The sequence below is a fragment of the Onychomys torridus genome, chromosome 3 (genome assembly GCF_903995425.1).
Source record: "Onychomys torridus chromosome 3, mOncTor1.1, whole genome shotgun sequence".
Lineage (NCBI taxonomy): Eukaryota > Metazoa > Chordata > Mammalia > Rodentia > Cricetidae > Onychomys > Onychomys torridus.
This window is the reverse complement of record NC_050445.1, coordinates 35,807,150-35,828,630: the sequence shown is the minus strand read 5'-3', so window position 1 is coordinate 35,828,630 and position 21,481 is coordinate 35,807,150. Positions and strand designations below refer to the sequence as shown.

Below are 21,481 nucleotides of genomic sequence, written 5' to 3'. Positions count from 1 at the left end.
AGTATAATACAACAGTATCTAGATTCTCTGTATAACATTTTAAAAATTAGCAGCTGGAGAGGTGGTTCAGTAGGTAAAGTACATGTTGTACAAATATAAGGACTAGACTCAGATTCCCAGAACCCGTGTAAAAGTGAGGCCTAGCAGTAGGTCTGTGCAACCCCAGTGCTGGGGGGCAAGAGTGTGGGTGGAGACAGGCAGACCCTGGAGCTTGCTGCTGACCAGTCTAGCCAAATCAATGAATTTCAGGTTCCCAAGAACCCTGTCTCAAAAAATAATGTGGAGAGTATCCAAAGAAAACACCAGATGTCAATTGTCAATTTCTGTCTATACACACACACACACACACACACACACACACACACACACACACACTAGCATAAAATAAAATAATGAAGATTGAAAATAAGCACGCATGTTCTCAGGTTGAGAAATCAGTAGTATCTCAGAGGACTGTTGTACATATCTCCCTCATATCATGACTGAGCATGGATGTTAAATTGTTCCCTTGTTCTTCCATATAGTTTTAAGACCCATAATAGTTTCAAAATATGTTATTCAGTTTGTCTATGTACAACCTTTATATCAATGGAATTTTACTGTCTAATTTTATTTACTATTGTTCTTTTTTTTTTTTAATCACTCACACAGAAGCATATGGCTATAGATTGCACAAAGTGAGGCTATACTATCAGAGTGATGTTGATAACGACATAGATGCCCTTTACCATGTTAGACATGCTTTCCTTTTCCTTACTCACCAAAAGAGTTTTATCATAAAATCATTTGAATTTTATCTATCTTTCTCTAATATATATATTCTCTAATATATGTGTATATATTATTTTATTTTATATGTATATAATTTGTTTAGCTAGAGAATTGTATTACTTTGCAGAGTAAACCAACAGTGAATCCCTGAGATAAAAATCATGTTCGTCATTTTGTACTTTAATATTGTTAACTATATGTTGTTCAAGATGTTTGTCTTTAATGAGATTAGTCTGTGTTTTTTTCCCCTTTCTTGAAGTGTTCCACTCAGATTTTAGTATCAATGATGTGTTGCTGTATAAAATGGGTTTGAAAACCTTCCCTCTTACTCTGTGCAGAGTTAGTTCTAACTGTCCACTTGACTCAGTCTAGAATTATCTAGAGTCTTAGTTGAGATATAGTCTGGATAAGGTTGGCCTGTAGGCATGACATTTGGGGTTGCCTTGATTGTTAATTGATGTGGGAAGACCCAGCCCACTGTGGGCAGCACCATTCCCTAGGCAGGGGATCCTGACATGTGTAGTAGTGGAGAGACAGAGCTGAGCAGCAAGCAAACAAGCATGCATGCATTTATTTCTCATCTGCTTGATTAAGGAAGTAATGTGACTGGCTGGTTGAAGTTTGTGCCTTGAATTCCCCACAATGATACAATGTTGGACCGTACCCTGAAATTGCAAACATCCCTTTCTTCTCTAAGTTCTTTTCTGTTAGAACATCTTATAACAGCAAGAGAAATGAAAGTAGACCAGTTTTCTGAAAGAATTTGCATAAGATTGTCATTGCCTATACCTGAAATGTTACATACTCTAAAAAGCCATTGATTATGGAATCACAAGGGATGCTGGATATTAAACCCAGGGCCTTGCATATGCTAGGTAAATGCTGTACCACTGAGCTGTGTCCTTAACCTATTTATGGAAAGATTTTAAAGCAACCATTCAACTTCTTTCATGGGTATGATACTATGAGTGTCCCTAACCCATTGTCTGCACAGCAAAGGTCTGACAGATCATTTCTTCATATTTCTGCATGTGATTTCTACTTTATATTAGGAGGTAGTCAGAGGGGTTAGACTTAGCATAGGTGCCAGAAGCTATCCGGAAATCCCCGCTCCACCATTTTCCAGCCATATGACTTTGGACTGGTGGTCTATCATGTACTGACCCCAGCAGCTTCATCTGCAAATGGGATAAAAGCTTCATATCACAATTAGGGGGCTTAGTGAATATTAATATATGTCAAGCTCACAAGTAATAAGTAGGCACCATTGCTACTATCAACTCTAATTCTTGATTTGATTGTATATTTGCTTGAAAATTTCCAAATGCACTTAGAGTGGTAGGGGACAGTTTCTGGATAATTTTGTTAAACTTTATAGGTGGCCAGAGAATATGAATGTGATATCAATTTTTGGCAATGTGTCAAGGCATTTTGGCCTAGCATAGTACTGATTTTCATAAACATGTTATCTTTACTTAGAAACGTGTCATCCAAGAATAAGGTTAGCAAAGATGCCATCTGAATCTGAGAGTAATTTTATCTGCTTAATGTAAGGAATGTATGTGGCTAACCCCTAAAGCAGATGAGTGTTCAGATCTTTTGCTCACAACAAGTACTTTCTAAGTATTTTTAAAGTTCTCTCTTATGAGACATCTTACTTTAGAATTTATAGAAAACTTGTGAAGACAGTATGGCCGGTTGTCAAATACCTCACACCTACTTTCCTGTTATTAACAGCTGACTTGAGCTAACTTGTGAGCCAATATCGATGAGTTCATTAGCTGAAGTCTGTGCTGATTCTCATTGATTGCTCTAGCTTTCATCTGATGCTCATTTCCCATTGGAGGCATCGTCTGTATTTAGCCAACATGTCTCCTTAGGCTGGTCTCAGTTGTTGCTTATTTTGACGGCTTTGACAGCTTTGAAGAGAGCTGGTCGTGTGTTTTATAGAGTAGCCCTGCTGCTGCTGTTTGTCTGGGTTTTTTTTTTTTTTTTTAATTATCATTAGGGTTTTTGTTTAGAGGCAGAATAGACCGAGTGTTCTGGCTAGTTGTACATCAATTTGACTCAAGCTAGAGTCATCAGAAGAGGGGGCCTCAGTTCAGAAAACGCCTCTGTAAGATCAGGCTGTAGACAGGACTACAGAGCATTTTCTTAATTAGTGATTGATGGAGGAGGGCCCAGACCATTGTGAGTGGTGCCACCCTTGGGTTAGTGGTCCCAGGTTCTATAAGCAAGCAGGCTGAGCACGCCATAAGGAGCAAGCCAGTAAGCAGCACTTTTCCACGGCTTCTGCATTAGCCTATTTCCAGATCCTTGCCCTGACTTCCTTCTTCCATGATGAACAGTGATGTAAGCCAAATAAACCCTTTCCTCCCCAAGTTGCGTTGGTCATGGTGTTTCCTCACAGCAAAAGAAACCCTGACTAGGACACCGAGTCTCATGCTATCAGATTAAGTTCATATCATCAACATGACCTGCCACTGTAGATGTCAACTTTGGTTACTTGTGATAATATTGTATATGTGTAATCTACTAAAATTTTTATTGTTTAGAGACTTATTTTTATTACTTTAAATTATGTTTCTGTGTTTGGGTATGTGCACATGGCAGGTACCCGTGGAGGCCAGAAGCATCAGATCTCCTGGAGCTGGAGTTACAGGCAGTTGAGAGCCACCTGAAATGGGTACTGGAAACTGAACTCAGGTCCTCTGAATGAGCAGCACATGCTCTTAACGGCTAATCCACCTCTCTAGCCTCTGTAATTTTTATTTTAATCTAATATCATAATATTATGATACAATGTAGTAGACAAAAATCCAGAGACCCGGATTATGGGCCCATTTTACATTAAACTGCTGGTGAGCTTTGTTAAGTTACCTCTCTGATCCTCAGGGATATTGTTTGTTTTTTGGTTGGTTCTAATCTGAGCATATATTTTTTAAATAGTGTACATAGGCCAGGCTTGGTGGCACATGCCTTTAATCCCAGCACTCGGGAGGCAGAGGCAGGTGAAGCTTTGGGAGTTTGAGGCCAGCCTGGTCTACAAAGTGAGTTCCAGGACAGGCTCTAAAGCTACAGAGAAACTTTGTCTCAAAAAACAAAAATAAATAAATAAATACTGTGTACATGTGTATCATTGCTTCTGAGTGTCCTCTAAGCAATATGTACTTTTCAGGTTGTAAGTTTTTGTAGCCTCAAGGTATCCCCAAAACACCAGGCTGGTTGATCTGTAAGATAGTGCGGCAATGGTGCTGTATAACCTCTGGATGTTATCATGAAGGGCATTGTGGCTTCTGTGTTATGTTGAGGTCACTTATTTAGGAAAAGTCAACAATGATGGGACATTCCAGGAGCTTTGGGAAAAGGTACATGTAGTGAGCAAGTGAGGGCCTTGCCTGTATCCAGTACTGACATATTGTGGTTCAGTGCTATCTTGAAATTAGATGCCAGCCAAGAATCTCACAATCACATCCTCAGACATCCTTGACCAATGATGGACTCTAATGTAGATCCACCCAGAATTGCAGATACCAGCAACTCTGTGAAATTAAAGTTTATGTTTGTTAGGAACAACAAAAATGGGCTTTGGAACTGTTATAGGTCCCGCTGGGGAGGAGGCTATGGGAGAAGATGCTGCTGTCTCCATGCCCTGGTTCCTCCCTGACTTGGTCCACAACTTAGCCTTATCTGCAGTTTATACATTGAAGGTCCAGGTAGAATTTTTCAGAATAAAGTCTGCTGCCAAAGTAAAACTGAAAACAATGGTTTGGAGAAGCAGCAGATTAGATGTTCTCTATAATTCTTACTATCTCTTTTATTCTATGGTTGTATTGAACTATTTCTATGAAATCTTTATTAAAAAAAAGGTCAGGGCAGCCTTTTCATCAACACTCATTCCTTGTCATTAAATACAATCCTAGAGATGAAAATTCAAGTTTATCAGGAGCTGCTCCTTCCTGTGGATGGGTTTGGCAGAGCTCAGCCCACAGGTATGGTGCTGTTTCTACAGAGGAAAGAGCCCTTCCTGGGCATGGCTACACCCCTGGGTATCATTTGTGAGCTGCAAAGGGACCGTGGGTTTGCTTCTGTTGTGTTTGGTTATGATAATGATCTATCAAGAATAACAGCTGACATGTTTACTAGATGTGTGTGTGTGTGTGTGTGTGTGTGTGTGTGTTGCATATGGAGGTCAGAGGACAACTTGTGGGAGTTGATTCTTTCCTTCCACCATGTATGTCCCTGGGATCACACTCAAGTTATTAAGCTTGGCAGCAAGCACCTTGACCTACTTAACCATTTCCTTGGCTTGGATGCCATGTTTGAATAGCTGTGTGCCTGATGTTTTGGAAGGGGTTTAATATACATGACATCATTAATTCTTCTGTCCACTCTAAGATAAACATTTTACAGACCAGAAAAAGGCTGATAACGTAATTTGCCAGTCAGAACAAGTGGAATTGTAGTGACAGAGAATGTAGAACAAAGAATATAGTGACAGAACCCTTAGCCTTGAAGAATATGGGCTGGCAGAAGTGAATACACTCCTCTTTGGGTTTGAAATACACTGAGGTTCAGCCCTTCTTTCCCTTACTGACAGTGCTTTTTGTCTGAAAACAAAAACTCTCTTCCTAGTGATTGTCCCTACGTTTTCCAGAGTCTTTTGGCCAATTCCTTTTTTTTTTTTGGCCAATTCTTAACTACCTAGAGTTAGGCATGGGGATTAGCTAGCTAGTAACCTATCTTGTCATACTACAGGTGGTAATGTAGCACTGGCAGTTAGTTAGAAAAGGTGGAACCTGCCTACTCCAGCAAGGGAAACTGGACCCCTGTGGTACCAGAAGCAGGACTCAGACCAAGGGCCACCCAGTAGCCGGTGCATGTAGAGCTCATGTTTTGAGGTTCAGAACCTATTTCCTCCTCTGGAGAGGCTTAGCAACTGCTACAGCCCAGCTTACCTTCAGGAGTGTCATAAATCCCAGGCACATGGAAAGCAGTCACTGGACATGAGCATCTGGTCTATAACCATCCAGCAAACAAAGCCAGGACCAGAGCCACCAGCTTTATGAAGCCTCAGGTCATACTGTGCATCCTGTCTCTCCTGGAGGCCTTGGGTCAACTCAATCCTGGATGAAGAAATGCTACCATAGAAGCCAGCAGAAGCATGACGACCCCCAAACCTACTCTGTAACCCCAGTGTTCACTATTTCCAGCTGACGTCAGCTTTTTGTGCCTTTCTTCCCTGTCTAGATGATGGGCTTCACAAAAGCCTTGTTTCCCTCAGGCAGAGCTGCCTTTTGATTTTCCTTCATAGGGAGGAGGACCACCCAAGTAAAATGTGACATCCAGTGACTTTTTGCCCTAGCAGAAAGCCCTGGCTGCAGCAACACTTGCCCAGAAACCTTGTAAACTTTTAAAAATCCCTGGGTATAACCTGACCAGACTGCTCAGTCTCCAGAGGCAAGGTCCTGACACCATGTTTAAGCTCACCATGTCACTAGAGTGTAGCCAGGGTGCGACCCACCACCCTAACAACCCTAACATTAAGTGGTAAAGTGCTAGGGTGCGGGTCCTCATTTTGTTCACAGCACACCAGTCTGTGCTTGGGTACTCAGGGAGGGCAGGCTGGGAATGGGACAAAAGGTGTCTACTGTTCACAGAACAAGAACAAAATGGAACATCACCAAATTCACAAAAGCAATTTTTATTTGAGGTAAGGAGAAGTCTGACCCAAAGGACTACAGTTCTAAGCACTAAAAACCTAACTGTTAGTGCACTGCTTGAACTACAAATCTTGCTTCTCTTTGGTTGGAAAGGGTACTGTGTTAAATGTTCCCCAGGTGGGTAAGAAGAAAGGCCAAAATAGGCTCAAGAAAACCCCTCGGCTGCTGACACTGCTCTCCAGAGACCCTCGTGGTCTGATGGGCAAGGCTCCACCAGTGCAGAGGGACACAGGCCACATGACACCTCTCAGGACAGATGAAGCAAGAAGAACAGGTGCGAATCACTTGGGGTAGAGCAGGCATCCACAGCTTCAGACTTCCGCATGGAAGGGGTAATCCTTGTGTTTAGCACAGCTGTCAGGAAAGAACACATGGACACTCAAAAACTGCCTTCCCTTACTTATCTACTGCAGGGGTGTGGGTGTGCATACTCCAGGGCCATGTTAGAGGTCAAAGAACAACTCGTATGAGTCAGTTCTCTTCTACCATTTCGGTCCTGGGCATATAACTGTTCATCAGGATTGGTTCCAAATGCCTCAATAAACCCAACTATCTTGCCAGCTCTCAAGGAAGATTTTGACTGTAATAAGTCACCACACAGAGAAATGATGTCTCATCGTGAGCTGAGCCTCAGAGGCACCAAGCCAGTCCTAAGAGTCTTCTGATCACACACACAGCGAGATAGCTACGCAGCCTCTGGGCTCCTAATGTCATGAACTGGCAGGCCTGTGACAGATTGCACCAGCACTAGGCCTGGGGGCACACTGGGCATCAAGACCTGATTCTTGCCTCCTAGGAACACAGACTAGCTGGCAGGATCACATCACATCATATCATCTTCCTGTTGGTTTTAAAGACAAGGCTTGGTGTATGTAGTCAGGCTGGCCTCAAACACTAATAGCCAAGGATGACCTTGAATTTCAGATCTTTCTGCCTCCAACTCCTAAGGCATGGGACACACACACACCTCATCTGATCACCCTGAACACAGGACAAAAAGAGCAGAGATAATGAGGCAACAGAAGGATTTAAAGGCTGTCGAAAGCTGCCGGGTGGTGGCGGCGCACGCCTTTAATCCCAGCACTCGGGAGGCAGAGGCAGGTGGATCTCTGTGAGTTCAAGGCCAGCCTGGGCTACCAAGTGAGTTCCATGGAAGGCGCAAAGCTACACAGAGAAACCCTGTCTCGAAAAACCAAAAGGAAAAAAGCTGTAGGAAGCTGAATCCTGAAGGGCAAGTTAAACAGCAGCTGCTCCCAGGAGAGAGGAGAGGGCACTTCCTTGTCATCTGGAACAAAATGATCTGCTGCAGGAACCAAGGGAGGGGCTGGCCTGTAGCCAAGGCCAGGCAGTGCTCTCAACAGCTAAGCCACCTCTCTAGTACCCCAGAGATTAGAAGTTCCCAGGGACTTGGAGTCCAAACCCCATTTCAGAGGGAAGGTGAGAGGGGCCTGGAGAGAAGGCTCAGAGGTTAAGAGCACCGTCTGCTCTTCCAGAGGTGCTGAGTTCAATTCCCAGCATCCACATGGTGGCTCACAACCATCTGTAATGAGATCTGGCGCCCTCTTCTTTATACATAATAAATAAATAAATCTTAAAAAAAAAAAAAAAAAAGAAAGAAAGAAACCAGCAAAGGTAAAGCAGAAGGGTCTTTGGTGACTGAGTGGCATTCTTGAGTCATAGGGCTATTTGGTGTCACAACCAGGGCGGCCCTGAGAACAGCAACCGTCTTCCTACCAAACTTTTAGGGTCATTAAGTCAATTAAGTCACATCATTATCATAGGAAAGTGGGCACCAGATGAGCCCCTGGGGTCATCTGAGTTCAGAAAAGCAACTGTAATGTCAAGGCTGGGCCAGCTGTGCTCTAGGCAGGAGGAAGAGACTGGACAGGGCTTTTGGCGGCTCTCCTCTGGGTTCCTGCGGTGCTACCTGCTCTGCATGGATCAGAACAAGGTCTGTATGACAGCAGAGTGGGCTGCAAGGAGAGCCCTCTGGGGCCTGAAGAGAAGCCTCTTACTCTACAATATTGGGTGACATCGAACCGTTGGCACACTGACTCACTCACCTCATCAAGGCACACACCCTCCAGTTCCTGTTGTAGCTGAGTAGGGTGGTCATATCCTCCTTGCTCAGCTCGAAGTCAAAGACCTTACACACAAACAAGGAAGGAAAAAAAGCAACGAGAGCAGACAATACCGTGATGTTCAGATGGCTCCCACTGCCTGGAGTGCAGAGGGCAGGGCAGGAAATGCAACTTCAACAAGACTGTTAATTACTCTCCACAAGATGCACACACTTCTGGCTCTATCTGAAAAGGCCTTTCCCTTCCAGAATTTCCAAGCACAGAGGGCACTGTTCATTCTTGTCACACTAAGGCATTCCACTGTGATAAGCACCAGGGGAAATTTTAATGAGTAGCCCGTCTGCTTCCATTCACCATGAAGCAGAGGAAGGTGTTTCAACAGCTGGAATACCCAGTATTCTGTGAAGTGCTGTGTGAGATGAAACAAAACCATCAGGCTGTCTAGAGGCACCAGCAATGCATTCCCATTCCATCTGGGGCACTGAAGGATAATGCCTTGTGGAGCTAGTATGTGAGATGGCCTAAGAAAATACCTAAGGTTTGGACAGACAGTCAGATTGGGATAATGGCATCACCTCCATAAAGACAAAAGAATACAGGAATATGTAATAGGCCCCCAGACCTTAGCACAACTGACTCCATGATGGAAGTACCATTCAGGCCATAAAACTCAGCACATAGACAGCACCAACCACCAGCCAAAACAAAGTCTAGTCCATCAAAGTCTGTAGTTCTGGAAAAGTCTCTAGATGTACTAACCTTGTTTTCTGCCTTCTGTAGTTCTGCTTCCTGACAACTATTCCTGTAACTGAAGTGTGTCAACCTAGGATGTAGTTTTGTGCTTAAAAACTCACCCTGAGAAAGGCATTGGGCTACATTAGAATTCTGAACACTTAGTGTAGTTGTGGGCTGGCTAGTGAAGATTCTTTTTGCTTAACCCCATGTCCAAGTAGTCTTCTCTGGTAGATACCCCACAATAGAATATAAGAGAAGAGTTTAGGGTATAAGGTGGGCATGTAGACAGTTAGGCCAGATGGCCGTTGGCAGTGCTGGGGCTTAGAAATGGACCCACACCCAGACAACCCATTCTACTTGGCTCCTGATCACAGAATGTGCAGGACAAGATTCTTATGGTTACAGCCATGGAAAAACATGCAAAGAATGCACAGGAAGATGGAAAAAACAAAAACACCAGGTTAGTATTTTGAGATATGTCATCTACCTTTTCTAATACTTCAGAAATGAAATATGAGGTGAGTGGCTAACCATCTCTAGCAGGACAGGCCTTTCTTCCCACATCTTTGCACACTGAGGGTCATGGTCATGGTCGAGGAGGAGGTATGACTAGTTGTTATGTCACCAGAAGCACCTAACCATGGCCGATGGGGCTAACTGCTGAAGAGCTACGCTTCTTGGTGCTGCCACACTTTGAACCAGACCTCAGCAGAGCGTCCCTCTGCTTAGACAGGACAGAGGCTTATGGGACACCAGGACTGTCCTGCTCTTCTCCCAGCCAGCCCTCTCACCTGGTAAACTGAGCTTCAGGGCAATGGCAGTGAGGGAGGGTGGTGGTGGTGGAGTCTGAATGTCCACACTCCTAGTGCCCAGACATTGCCAAGCCCTGTTCATGACTACTTAGGCATGACTTCACAGTTAGTGGGTAGGCATGTATCCTAGAAGGCCTAGCAGTCCACAAACTCACCACTAGCCTAGCAACAGTTCCCAAGCACTTACCCTGGAACCTGGCACTATGAAGTGTTGTGTGTGCATCAAGAACTTAAGCTTCACAATAGCTCTCAAAATGGGAATTGTATGTGAGTTCAGTCAAAACCACATAGCTGGGGAAGAAGAGGAACCTGAGACCTCCACCCCTATATATAATGGAGGGAAGCCAAGTCTGCCAGCTGGGATCTTACCTTCAAGTTCTCAGCAATTCGTGCTGGTGTCACAGACTTGGGGATCACCACCAAGTTCCTTTGTATGGGGAACCGGATCAGCACCTGTGGGTCCAGAGGTGCTGAGTGTATACACATACCAGGCACTGAGTTATCATCTCACAGTCCACAACTGCACAGGTAAAGAGATTCAGAGACATCTAGTGACACCCACCAGTCAGGGCTGAATCAAGTTCAAATCTGACTCTAGAGTCCTGCTCCATCGATGGCTCCAGGCATATCACAAAGCCAAAGTAACTCACTGCCTGGGAGTCACACTACCCACTGAAGAAAGATTATCTCCCACACTGCAGATAGTAAGGGCTCTTCTATTTGTCCTGGGATGAACTTTCACAAACACTAGTAAATGCTGTGTCAATGTCTAAAGACAGCAAGGGCAGAAACTATTATTCCAAGACTACATGGAAATTAATCCATTTAAACCCAGATCTGTGTCCTTAATATTGCATTCTAGGAATGCAAACCACACTTCCAGAGAGGACTTCATGGGCTCTGCTCCCTCTACTCTTGACTAACAGGGACCACCAGGAGTAGAGTTCAGGCAACAGTCTCGAGTACCTAAAGTGGCCATACCTGGGCTGTAGTTTTATTGTACTTGGATGCAATTGCCTTAATCCGGGGGTCCTCCAGGAGAGAAGGGTCTTCTGGCTTGGCCCTGGAACAGAGAGACTGTGAGATCAATATTCTTCACTACTGCCACTCAAGGCAGCTGGCCACACTAGCCCTGACCCTCCCTTTGACCTCTGGGTGGTTGACAGGCTCCTGGACTGAGGGTGGGTCATGACCCACCTGCTGAACCTTTGTACAAGAGGTTCATCAACCTCCCAGAGAAGGTCTGCACGGCTGCACAGCAGCATTCTGTGACATTCAATCACTGCTCTCAGTCATTTCTAATTTCCAACAGCGACCCCATGGAAGCTCACCAGGGCCTGTCAGGAGAGCCAAGGGGGCTGTACGCAGTTACCACGATGCCTTTGGAGTGGCAGTACTCAATCAGCTTCTCCTGAGTTAGATACGGGTGGCACTCGATCTGCAACATAGGCAGGAAGGTTGACTGTGGCAGTAGACACAGTTAATGTGACGTGGTCAAGTTCCCCTCTCTCCCCACACAGAAATGTCCGCCTCCCAGATAAGCTGTAACAACTCTACATGTCCCAGCTGGTGGCCTTCACATTAAGAATAATGATTTTGTTACCAATGCTCTACAGCCATAAACCTTTAAGGCGTTCTCTGGCCTTGGCCACTTACCAACTGATAAGCTGGCAGATCTCCCTAGCTGCCCACTGCTCACGTCAGAGGCTACATCTTTGCTGGCTAGCCTTAAGTCCTATCCCTGCAAAGCTTCCACTCCCAGATGTGCCTGACTGTTGTGATAAATCAGATCTCAGGATTCCCTGGGTGATGTGGACCACAGGTAAAGCCAGGACTAGCTGATCAAATGGCATGCCAGCATCCTCCCTGGGGGAGGCTCACCTGGTTAACTGCAGGCTTATATTTTAAGCCAGGTTTGTTTAAGATCCTCTCAATCTGAAGAGGGTTGAAGTTGGAGACACCAATCGATTTCACCAAACCTTCATCCACCAGCTGTTCCATGGCCTAAAAAGAAGAAGAGATCTATCTGGGTGCTAAATGAATCCCAAAAGAACAGGGACTAGAAGCCAGTTTGTGTCCAGAAGCTTGACAGACTGTGTCCTCCCCATGCACAGCCAGCTTTCAAAAGCTGGACTGCCTTTCAGGAGACTAAACAGACAACCATGGAGGCAGAATGATTTAGACACGGTAAGAGGCGGCAGAGCAGACCAGACCGCTCATATCTGGCTCACGTGCAAGAATAGGAGGATACCAGCAATAAATAAAGGAAGGGTCTCAGCCCGAGTCATCTTACCGTCCAAGTGTCCACAAAATCGGTGTCACTGGGAATCACATTTCCTGATGCGTCCAGCGGGAAATAATCAGGCCCAGGCTGTCATTAACAATGAACACACATGCAAAGTGATCGGTAACCCTTCTTCACAGAGCCATTCATCTGCAGCATCACGCTGCAGACGGTGGTGAGAGGCAGGTCTGGCAGCCAGCATGGAAAGGAAACCAGACAGTGACCCAGTGGAGGTCCCTGTCATGACTGGAGCGCTGAGGCTGTCAGACAGAGATTCGGACATGCTCAAGTCTGTGACTACTCCTGCCACAGGGAAGAGATATAGACACGGAAGGTGCTCGAGGCTGGGAAACTCAGGGACCCACGTCTCAGCTGGCCCTCAGGCCTTTAAAACTATCACCCTGCCCATGGTTTGCCTGCCTGTCATAAAACAAACAACAATAAAAAAAGGTGAAAATCAAGTCCCTCAGGCCCTAAGTTACCACAGTGAGCTAAAATAGAGCTGCAGTTAGATAAAACCCATAACCTTTCAATCTGGGTAACCACGCAGAAAAACAAGCCAGGGGATGGAGGCAGAAAATGTAGTGGTTCTGAGTTCTGCAGTGCAAAGCCCCAGGCTGTGACTGTGTATTTACACAAAGGAGAGTGACAAGCAATGGGCGTAGAGACTCAAATGGATGAGCACTGCGTGCACACGCCTGGAGGAGGAAGGGCAGCACCCACAGCTGTGTGCAGCAGGAACAACAGTAGCCACAGTAGCCATAGCCATCACCAGTTTTAAGTTCTGGAAGCACCAAGTGAGAACAGTGATGCTCCCTCCCCAAGCTGCAAAGCGTGCATGTGAGTCACAGCAGTTCAGATGGTGCAGGAAAGGCAAGAGGCTGGTTTCTAATACATTATGGGTAATGATCCTGATGCCGGTCCAAGGCCCATGCCCCCAGGAGCGGAGGCAAGAAAACAACCACCGATCATGTGCTGATAAGGAAGATGAAGCCCTGCCCTTACCTTGAAGCCTGTTGGCCAGTGAATAAGGTAGAGGTCCAGGTAGTCCAGCTGCAGGTCGCTGAGCGTCTTCTGGCAGGCTCCTTTCACCATGCTCTTGTCGTGGAACGTGCACCACAGCTGGAGCCAGCAAAGGTACATCTTATCCCTGCCACACAGATGCCTCTTCCTGGCTGGGAGCCATGCAGCTCCAAGGCAGAGGACACACTCCTCTTCCCATAACCATGACACTAGCAGTGGCTGGAGAGTTCCCAGTTCATACCGTGGACCCCAACTTTCCAAAGGCAAGGGGGATGGTCAGGTCTAGGACACCTACCTCACAAAGACCAATCAAGGCAGAACTACAGAACCGAAGGTGCTAACCACATGCTCAAGGTCTACTTCCCTGCCAGGCTGCTTCACATGGAGCAGCCTCACCCTCCAATCAGTCTAAGCTCCTTTGTGCACCCACAGCCTCTGGCTAAAATTACAGGCCAGCAGTGAAACCCTGTCTACAAAGGGGAACTAAGTTCTGTCCCTAAAGAAACTCCTTAAAAAGGAAGAGTCAACCCCCAACCAGTCTCATCAGCACAGGACTCTGTACAGGTCTAACAGAGAGATATATAGGCGGAAGACAAGCAACAGGTCCCCCTGTGGGCTTGAGCTGGACATGGAAGAATCATCTACCCAGAGCTAACTGCCATCATGGTAAGTGTGGACCTGACTGGCAGCTAGGTGTCCGTGCCCCCCCCCCCCCCGTGGAATCGGACCCCAGGATCCTGACAGGTCGGTACCTTGCTGACGATGAAGAGCTCCTGGCGCTTTACCACCTGCTCCTTGAGTTTCTCCTGGAGGGCCACCCCCACCTCCTTCTCATTCTGGTATACCTGGGCGCAGTCAATGTGGCGGTACCCAAAGTCAATGGCAAACTTCACGGCCTCAGTCACCTGCCCAGGAGGGGACTGGAAAGGAATATAAACCATGAGATTATGAACAAAACAAAACGGGGCAGAGTCTGCAATAGGCCAACAAAAAGCAATGGAACCAGCGGTCCTGGATCAGGCTCTGGTTCGGCCATCACACATTCGTGTGGTAGCATTCCACAGTCAGCCCCCAGGAAGGAGGACCAAGGTGTAATGACTGGCTCATTACTTCACCTTGGCAGAGCCTGACAGCCACTTGCTAGCAGCACAGATTGCTGGAAGCCTGGGACATAGGTATGATCCCATCCCTCTGGAGGCAGAGGCTGCCTGGACTAGACAATGAGGCAAAAGCAATCTAGCTGGAATCGCAGGTAATGGTGGACACCATTTCGTTGAAATAGTTAGGTATTTATCATGCAGCAAGAGCTCGTGCTGCTGACTGGGTGGATGAGAACCAGTCTAGGAGGTGGACAAGGAGAGACAGCCCGGCAAGAGGTATTAGCAGACTGAAGTAAATGGGAAGCCTGGCCAATCAGCAGGGGGAGCCTGCATGGTCCTGCGCTTCACCAGCCCCCAGACTGCACAGCCATGTTCACTACCTCCTGGCTGCTCCTGCCTAGACTGGAGAGCTGAGCAAGACACTGTGTGGGACACTACTGAATGAACACAGCACATTCCTTTTGGAGAGCTGGGGCAGCAGCAAGTGAAAGGAAAACTCCCCAGGGCCACCAGCAGCTGCCAACATCTATTTTGTCTGGAGCCTTACGAACAAGAGAGTCTGGGGAAAAACATGGAATGCCAGAAGGAGTCCATCACCAGCACCTGCTGGCAGTGGGGCCGCGCCATTCTGAGGTGTGGGCTGCCTTTACCCTCTACCCTGCTGGGCAGCCTCTTGTTTCCCTACAGGATGACCTAATAGTGCACCAGTGGCTTCTCCACCCTTCCGTGGGTGGCTGAAGAACCATCTCAGCATATGCAGAAGGCTCCCCCACCACAGGCTCTCGGGGGCACCCAGACATAGCCATGGCTGATATTAGCTGTGAGGGGAAAGCGCATCCCTGCCTGAGAAAGCCAATGTAAGAGAGGCCAGGTGAGTTGGAGCTCTGCCTCATGGCACGCACATATTGAACTTTTACCAGGAATTACGGCACTTTCATTGCCTCTTCTCTTAAAGGCCCCTCTGCTTGCTTTGTAGTGAGCTTGCCTAGGGCTTGGCAGCACCTGGCTTTGGACAGAGTGCTGGGCACAAGGCCCAGGATGGGCAAAGCCAAATAACAACTGCCATGGCCACTCATGAATAAACAGGAACACGACTTGAGCCAGGGTATGAGACTCCATCTCTGGACCTGCACGCACCTGCTGAGGGCCCTCCTCAGCTAGAGCCCTTTGCCGGGAGAATGCAGGCTTGTAACTCCTTGAAAGAATGAGGCCAAGAGTGACTGAACCCTGGTGACCTTAATTTCTAATTCCAAATGGGAATCCAGTGGCTGTCCTGGGTATCGTCATGAGCCCACCCCGACATAACTTCTGTGCTTGTTATCTGCTTATGACTTGACTGTTCTGTGCCTCAGAGATAGAGGGCAGACGACACTAATCAAGGTTGCCAGACAACTAGACCAAACTAAAAGCCACAGAAAAATCTGTGTAATGTTTTCATGGGAAGACAAAGACAGATAAAAGCTAGACAGGCAAGAGGTCAAGGAGAAAGCCTGCTTCCAGAGGTGTCCTTCCCCACACACAGAACCCTGGTGGCTTAGTAAGCAGACTTCAGTCTGCCACATCCACAAGCCTCTGTCAGAAAACCCACGGAATGATCGCAATGTGCCACCTTCCATAGCCTACCTACAGTCACCACGAAGAGCACTTTCCACTGTTGCTCAGAAACCAGCCTCACTTGTTTTGATGGGGTAAGTTCATCTGACAGCTCAATAACACACACAGTAATTCCAAGAGATAAAGTCTCACCCTCAGGAACGACCCCTCCCCCAGCCCTACCATGCCGAAAGCCCTAACCTGGTTCGGCAACACTAAAATGTGCCCTACTGTAACAAATCAATAAACCCGTCCTGATTTTAAGACATGGCTCCACCCAACAGATGTGGATCCAAGACTGGCCCTACAGGCAGGATTTGTTTGACTACTTCTGATCTTGAAGATGGAGAGGTTAAGGTGTACAGCCTGGTCACTGGCAGGCAACCAGGAAACCAAATTCCTATTTCAATGGCCACAGCTCTTCCCCCGACCCCAGAGCGGCCACTGGAAGCTTGTTTTAACTCAGCAAGTGGCAGACAGACTCTTGCATTTTTCTTCTAGGGGCAAGTACTACCCCAAAGAGGCAAACATTAGACTTGAAAAGAAAACCTGCCACAGCTTAAGAATGGTGTGTGACCCTTCGAAAGGGCTACAGAGCATGTGCACATATATAGCAGTTTCACCTGAGATACCAGGATCTGGTTGGAGTGCAATTAGGCCAAAAGAATCTCAAAAGACTCCTAGTTGGGAGGCACAGGGGGGCATTAACTGGAAGAAGACGGAGACACAGTTGTCCCCCAGTTCCTGGCCGCAGTCCTAGCCTACATGTGGAAGAGACAATGGCTATGTCCTTACAAAGATTTTCAAATAGGTCAAAACATTATCAGTACAGCATGCTGGTCTGTATCAGAGATTAGCTCTGTCTTACAGGCCTCTTGACCATATGGGTGTATTTACTGCCCAGAGGGAAGGCAAGCCAGCCAGGAAGGAACTCCACTGAAGAATGTCTCCCAACTGCCTGAAATCCTCACCTCTGAGGAGAAAGGGGGTATGAAGGCCCTAGAGGGAAGAGTGGATCATACACTACCAGAGTCCTGCTGCTAGTCTGCTGGGTACCAGAGCCACTGACATGGTTCCACGAGAACAAGAAACTGCATCCATATGCCCCCCTCTCCTGTGACCATCACAATGATTATACTGTTCATCATCTATGAAGGAAAACATTACGTTGATTTTTTGTTTGTTTGTTTGTTTTTCTGTGTAGCTTTGCGCCTTTTCCTGGAACTCACTTGGTAGCCCAGGCTGGCCTCGAACTCACAGAGATCTGCATGGTTCTGCCTCCTGAGTGCTGGGATTAAAGGCGTGCGCCACTAAAGAGGGAAATTTACAAGTCTCTACCAACCTCATCTATTTCATTTCTACCCTTTTCCCCCAACCTCACCTGGCCCCCAGAAACACAAGTGGACATTTTCTCTACATAGTTTCCTCTATGGTGTATTTCTTCACCTTAACCTAACGCATGATTTCTGGATCCATTATACCAGCCAGACGCTGTGGGATGGGACAGAAATATCTAACCATACAAATGCATGTTATTTTAAACAAACCCCCAGCTCTCTGGGGCTGTTGCACGCTCTCCAGCAACCCACTTGTGAACTTTTACTCCTTATGTGTTTGAGAATTGATCTCCAAAGTTATGACCATGGTTTTTAGAGAAATGAGACAGAACTAAAGTATCAACACCCTACCCATATTGTGGGTCATGTCTTACTTCCAAAACTTCTTACTGTAGTTACGTGTGCCTATATGTGTTGTGTCCTGTAGCTGTGTTCACTACAGCAAGGAAATCCTTTTTCTCATCATTCCAATGAGTGAAATTCAACCTGGTATGGCTGTAATTCAATTACACCTTTACAGACACCAACCGCCCTCTGGAAACACAAGCTGCATATGCTGATCTACTGGCCTAGAAACACGCTCAGAGAAAGACAAGTCTATACCCTGCTTCTTATTCACCATATACATTATCCATTTTAACTTTAGTTTGGGTACAAACGAACTCTGTCCTGCTTCAAACTATCTGAGCTCAACTCTGCCCATTTTTCTCTATCCCTCATTGTGTCTAAGTGCTTACTACCCAGGTCCATATTCAAAGTTCCTTTAAGATCCAGGTCACAGCGGTGGGATGTAACATATACAATACCTACAACTACCCTACAAGTAGCTTAAGAACTGGGTTTTTCTCTGCTCCAGTAATGCCACCAAAACCGGTTCCTTGGTGGCCAGATAATCAAATCAGTTACTGCTTTTAGTTTTGAATTATCTGTTCTCTCCTCTCCCGCTCCCCGCCCCCCGCCCCCCGAATCTCACGCTGATGTATCAGGCACTCTTCTCAACCCTGTTACTCTGTGTTGAGGTTTTGGAGATGTCCCACCTGGGTCCCTCTTCTTTATCAGTGGGTGGTACCCAGCAATGCGGAAGCCAGATTAATTCTCTGAGGAGTTCCGCACCCGTTAGGAGCTGGGCCCAGAGCCTTAGGGGGCAGAGAAACAGGCGAGTTCCTGGCAAACTCTCGCCTCCTAATTTAATCATCGCAGGCCCATTGGCCCAACTGGCTCATTCCCCAGAGCGCAACATCCGGGCCAAGTGGGGACAACCTACACGTGAGCGCCACGGGGGCCTGAGGGCAAAGCTTGGGGCTCAGCCTCTGTCCCTCTCCGAGTACCTGTGGGTGTGTCTCCACCTGGGGCGCCCACGCGGACTCGCGCCGCTAGCCCCCGAGCCCGACCGGCGGGACCACGCCCCGCTGGGGCACGACAGGCCCCGCACTCAAGCCCCACTCGGCGTAGGCCGTTCGGGGCCACCCAAGCGGGTGGCGGGCCGCGTCCCTCAGTGCACCTACCTTCCAGGTGCCCAGGCCCAGGGTGGGCATCTTGGCGCCGCTGTTGAGCTCCAGATGGCAGGCCATGGCTGCGGCTGCTGCTACTGCTACACGTCACACGCCCGAACGACCCGCAACTGTGCGGCGCTGGCTCCGGCGCGCACCTTTAAATAGCCCCAACGGTCTGCAGAAAGGAGGCCTGCGATTGGTGCACGGCTGAGTGAAGGCGTCTTCTGATTGGTCACTGCCGCGGTCCTTGAGGGGTCCGCGAGGATGCTTCTCCCGCGAGGTCCTAGCGGCACGGAATTCTCCAGCTGCTTTGCTTGCGCTTCACGTGGCAGTGATTAACTGCTGTGGAAGCACCAGAGCGTGAATGTTCCGAAAATAACGCGCATCCTAGAGAGATAAAGAGACTGGGAAGAAAATTTGGTTTCGTTTTAGAGTCCAGAAGTTGTTTTGTGTCTTTTTCAATCCCAGGATGACACTTTTCTGGACTCCTACACGTCTTATTTTCAATCTGATGGAGCAGATAGGCTTCCGGTGTAAGTGCGCTTTTTTCTTAGATTAAAATGCTTGTAACCGGTTTTGCAGAATACCACGAAATTTCCCCTGCCCTTTTGTATAGCTTTCTGCCGCCACCGGTGTCTGGACAAGCTCAGTTTGGTTCAACAAGCCTCGATACAAAATCCAGCAACTTTTGAAGTTACAAAACCTCATAAACTTGATCCAGAATGCACAAATGATTCTGGAAAGTAAGATTGTTGAATTGGCAGGTTCTCGTATAGCAAGGTGGCCAAACTGGAAGAAAATTGAACATGCAGAATCCCATAGAAGGAAAAGTCCACTCTCACAGTGCAATGATTCTGAATTAGGAGGTACAAAGTAAATTGAGTAGTTGTGTCGGGTAGAAAGACAGACTTTTCCTAAGATAATCTATGTTGCCCCAAAAACTACGGAGGCAGTTTTGGTACTCTTCCAAACCCATCTGGTAATGCTGTGCTTCATGCCTGTCTCCTTCTGCTGGGTCATGCTCAGTCGCCCCCTGATTATGCAACAGAACAACTTCATCAACTTAGTCATGAGTCAGGAACCCACCTCCCTAAGTCCCTTGCTGGTGATTTTCCAGTCGGTGCCCTCTTTAAAAAGTGACACTCCTCCACCCCAATCCCAGGGAAAATTTATAAAAAACAGATATTTTTCCACTCGAATTTTGTAAAAGGAAAAAATAAAACAAAATAAAACGTTGGCATAGGGAAATTCTGGTGTAATTTTTCTCTAAATAATAGAATTTGAATTTGAGTCTCCTGGTGGGAACTTGGTTTGTATAAGATAGCAGATGATGTGGCCCACCACTTGTCTTCGGTTAAATCCCTCTTGGCATTCAGACTGCTCTGCCATTGAACCTCTTGGGTCCAAACACAATGGGCTGATTCCTTGTGGAGAAATGCACCTGGTCTGTGTGGCAGCCCACATCTCTTTACTCAGCATTCAGAAAAATAGGGCACAAGGATTGAGATGCTGAAGTTAGCCTGGCTGCCTCAAAAGATACAGAGGACAATATTATGGTCGCCACAAAGCATGCATCTTTAGCAACAGGGGCATACACAGAAGGCTCAGCACCAGTTAGGGAAATGCACCATGTACCAAAAGCCTTGTTATTGCAAAAGAAATTAAATAGAACGTTTAATTGTCTAAAACTCAGTATTTTGCCTAGGCTATTCAAATGTTAAAAGACACACCCATGGAATTCTCCTAGTAATAATAGTGCTCAGTTGAGACAGACTACTACAATAGTCTCCTGATAACTCCGTAATCTTTGTAAAATGATTGTGCATGCATCAAATTCTTCTTTAGAAAGGAATATAGCCAGGCATGAGAGTGCAGGCCTCTAATTCCAGCACCTGGGAGGCAGAGGAGTAGATCTCTGTGAGGTCCATAGAAAAGCCTTGAAAGGGAACTTCTCTGTAAACCTTTCTGTTAAAGCTTTCTAGCTTAACCTAACACACTCTGACAATAAACTTTCACCACAGGGATTATTTCATGAGGATATAACTTGGTGGTGGTGGTGGTGGGGAGCTATACTGTAGGTATAGGTATAAATTTTTATGAGAGAGGTGAGTACTGCTTGAGATTTTATTCCTAGGGTACATTCCAACACTGCACAGACATGTTTACATGCATATACAAAAATCAATGCAATGCACACAAAATCAATCTGCAAATGTCTAGTAATGGCAAGAAATAAAGCTTAGCTATTAAATGGGAAGACAGTATAGAAACAAAGAAGAGTGTATTTGAAATGATGCTAAAATAAAAACGGACACAAAGTCATGTAAACAGGAGTTAGTGACAAGCAGGAGGAAAAGTCACATTACTTTTGAGGAAGGAAGAAGCCATAGAAATGAGGATATCATTGGTCAGACTATTTCCTTTGTAAACACATTATTTTCTGCAACTAAAAGACAACCTCTGGGGCTGGAGAGTTGGCTCAGTGGTTAAGAGGACTGGCTGCTCTTCCAGAGGAACCAGGTTCAATTC

The 21,481-nt window shown here is 46.5% G+C and overlaps 1 protein-coding gene across 1 annotated transcript; it reads right to left on the bottom strand.

Moving 5' to 3' along the window:
* Window positions 1-6,459: 6,459 nt before the first annotated feature.
* Window positions 6,460-19,130, bottom strand: LOC118580546 (aldo-keto reductase family 1 member B1). Its single transcript, XM_036182341.1, has 10 exons — window positions 18,965-19,130; window positions 14,182-14,349; window positions 13,412-13,528; window positions 12,416-12,493; window positions 12,004-12,126; window positions 11,454-11,560; window positions 11,104-11,185; window positions 10,492-10,575; window positions 8,558-8,640; window positions 6,460-6,848 (listed from the first exon to the last, which is right to left on the bottom strand). Exons 1-10 carry the CDS (start codon window positions 19,028-19,030, stop codon window positions 6,806-6,808), a joined length of 951 nt encoding a protein of 316 aa, XP_036038234.1. The 5' UTR covers window positions 19,031-19,130; the 3' UTR covers window positions 6,460-6,805.
* Between the last annotated feature and the right edge of the window lie 2,351 nt (window positions 19,131-21,481).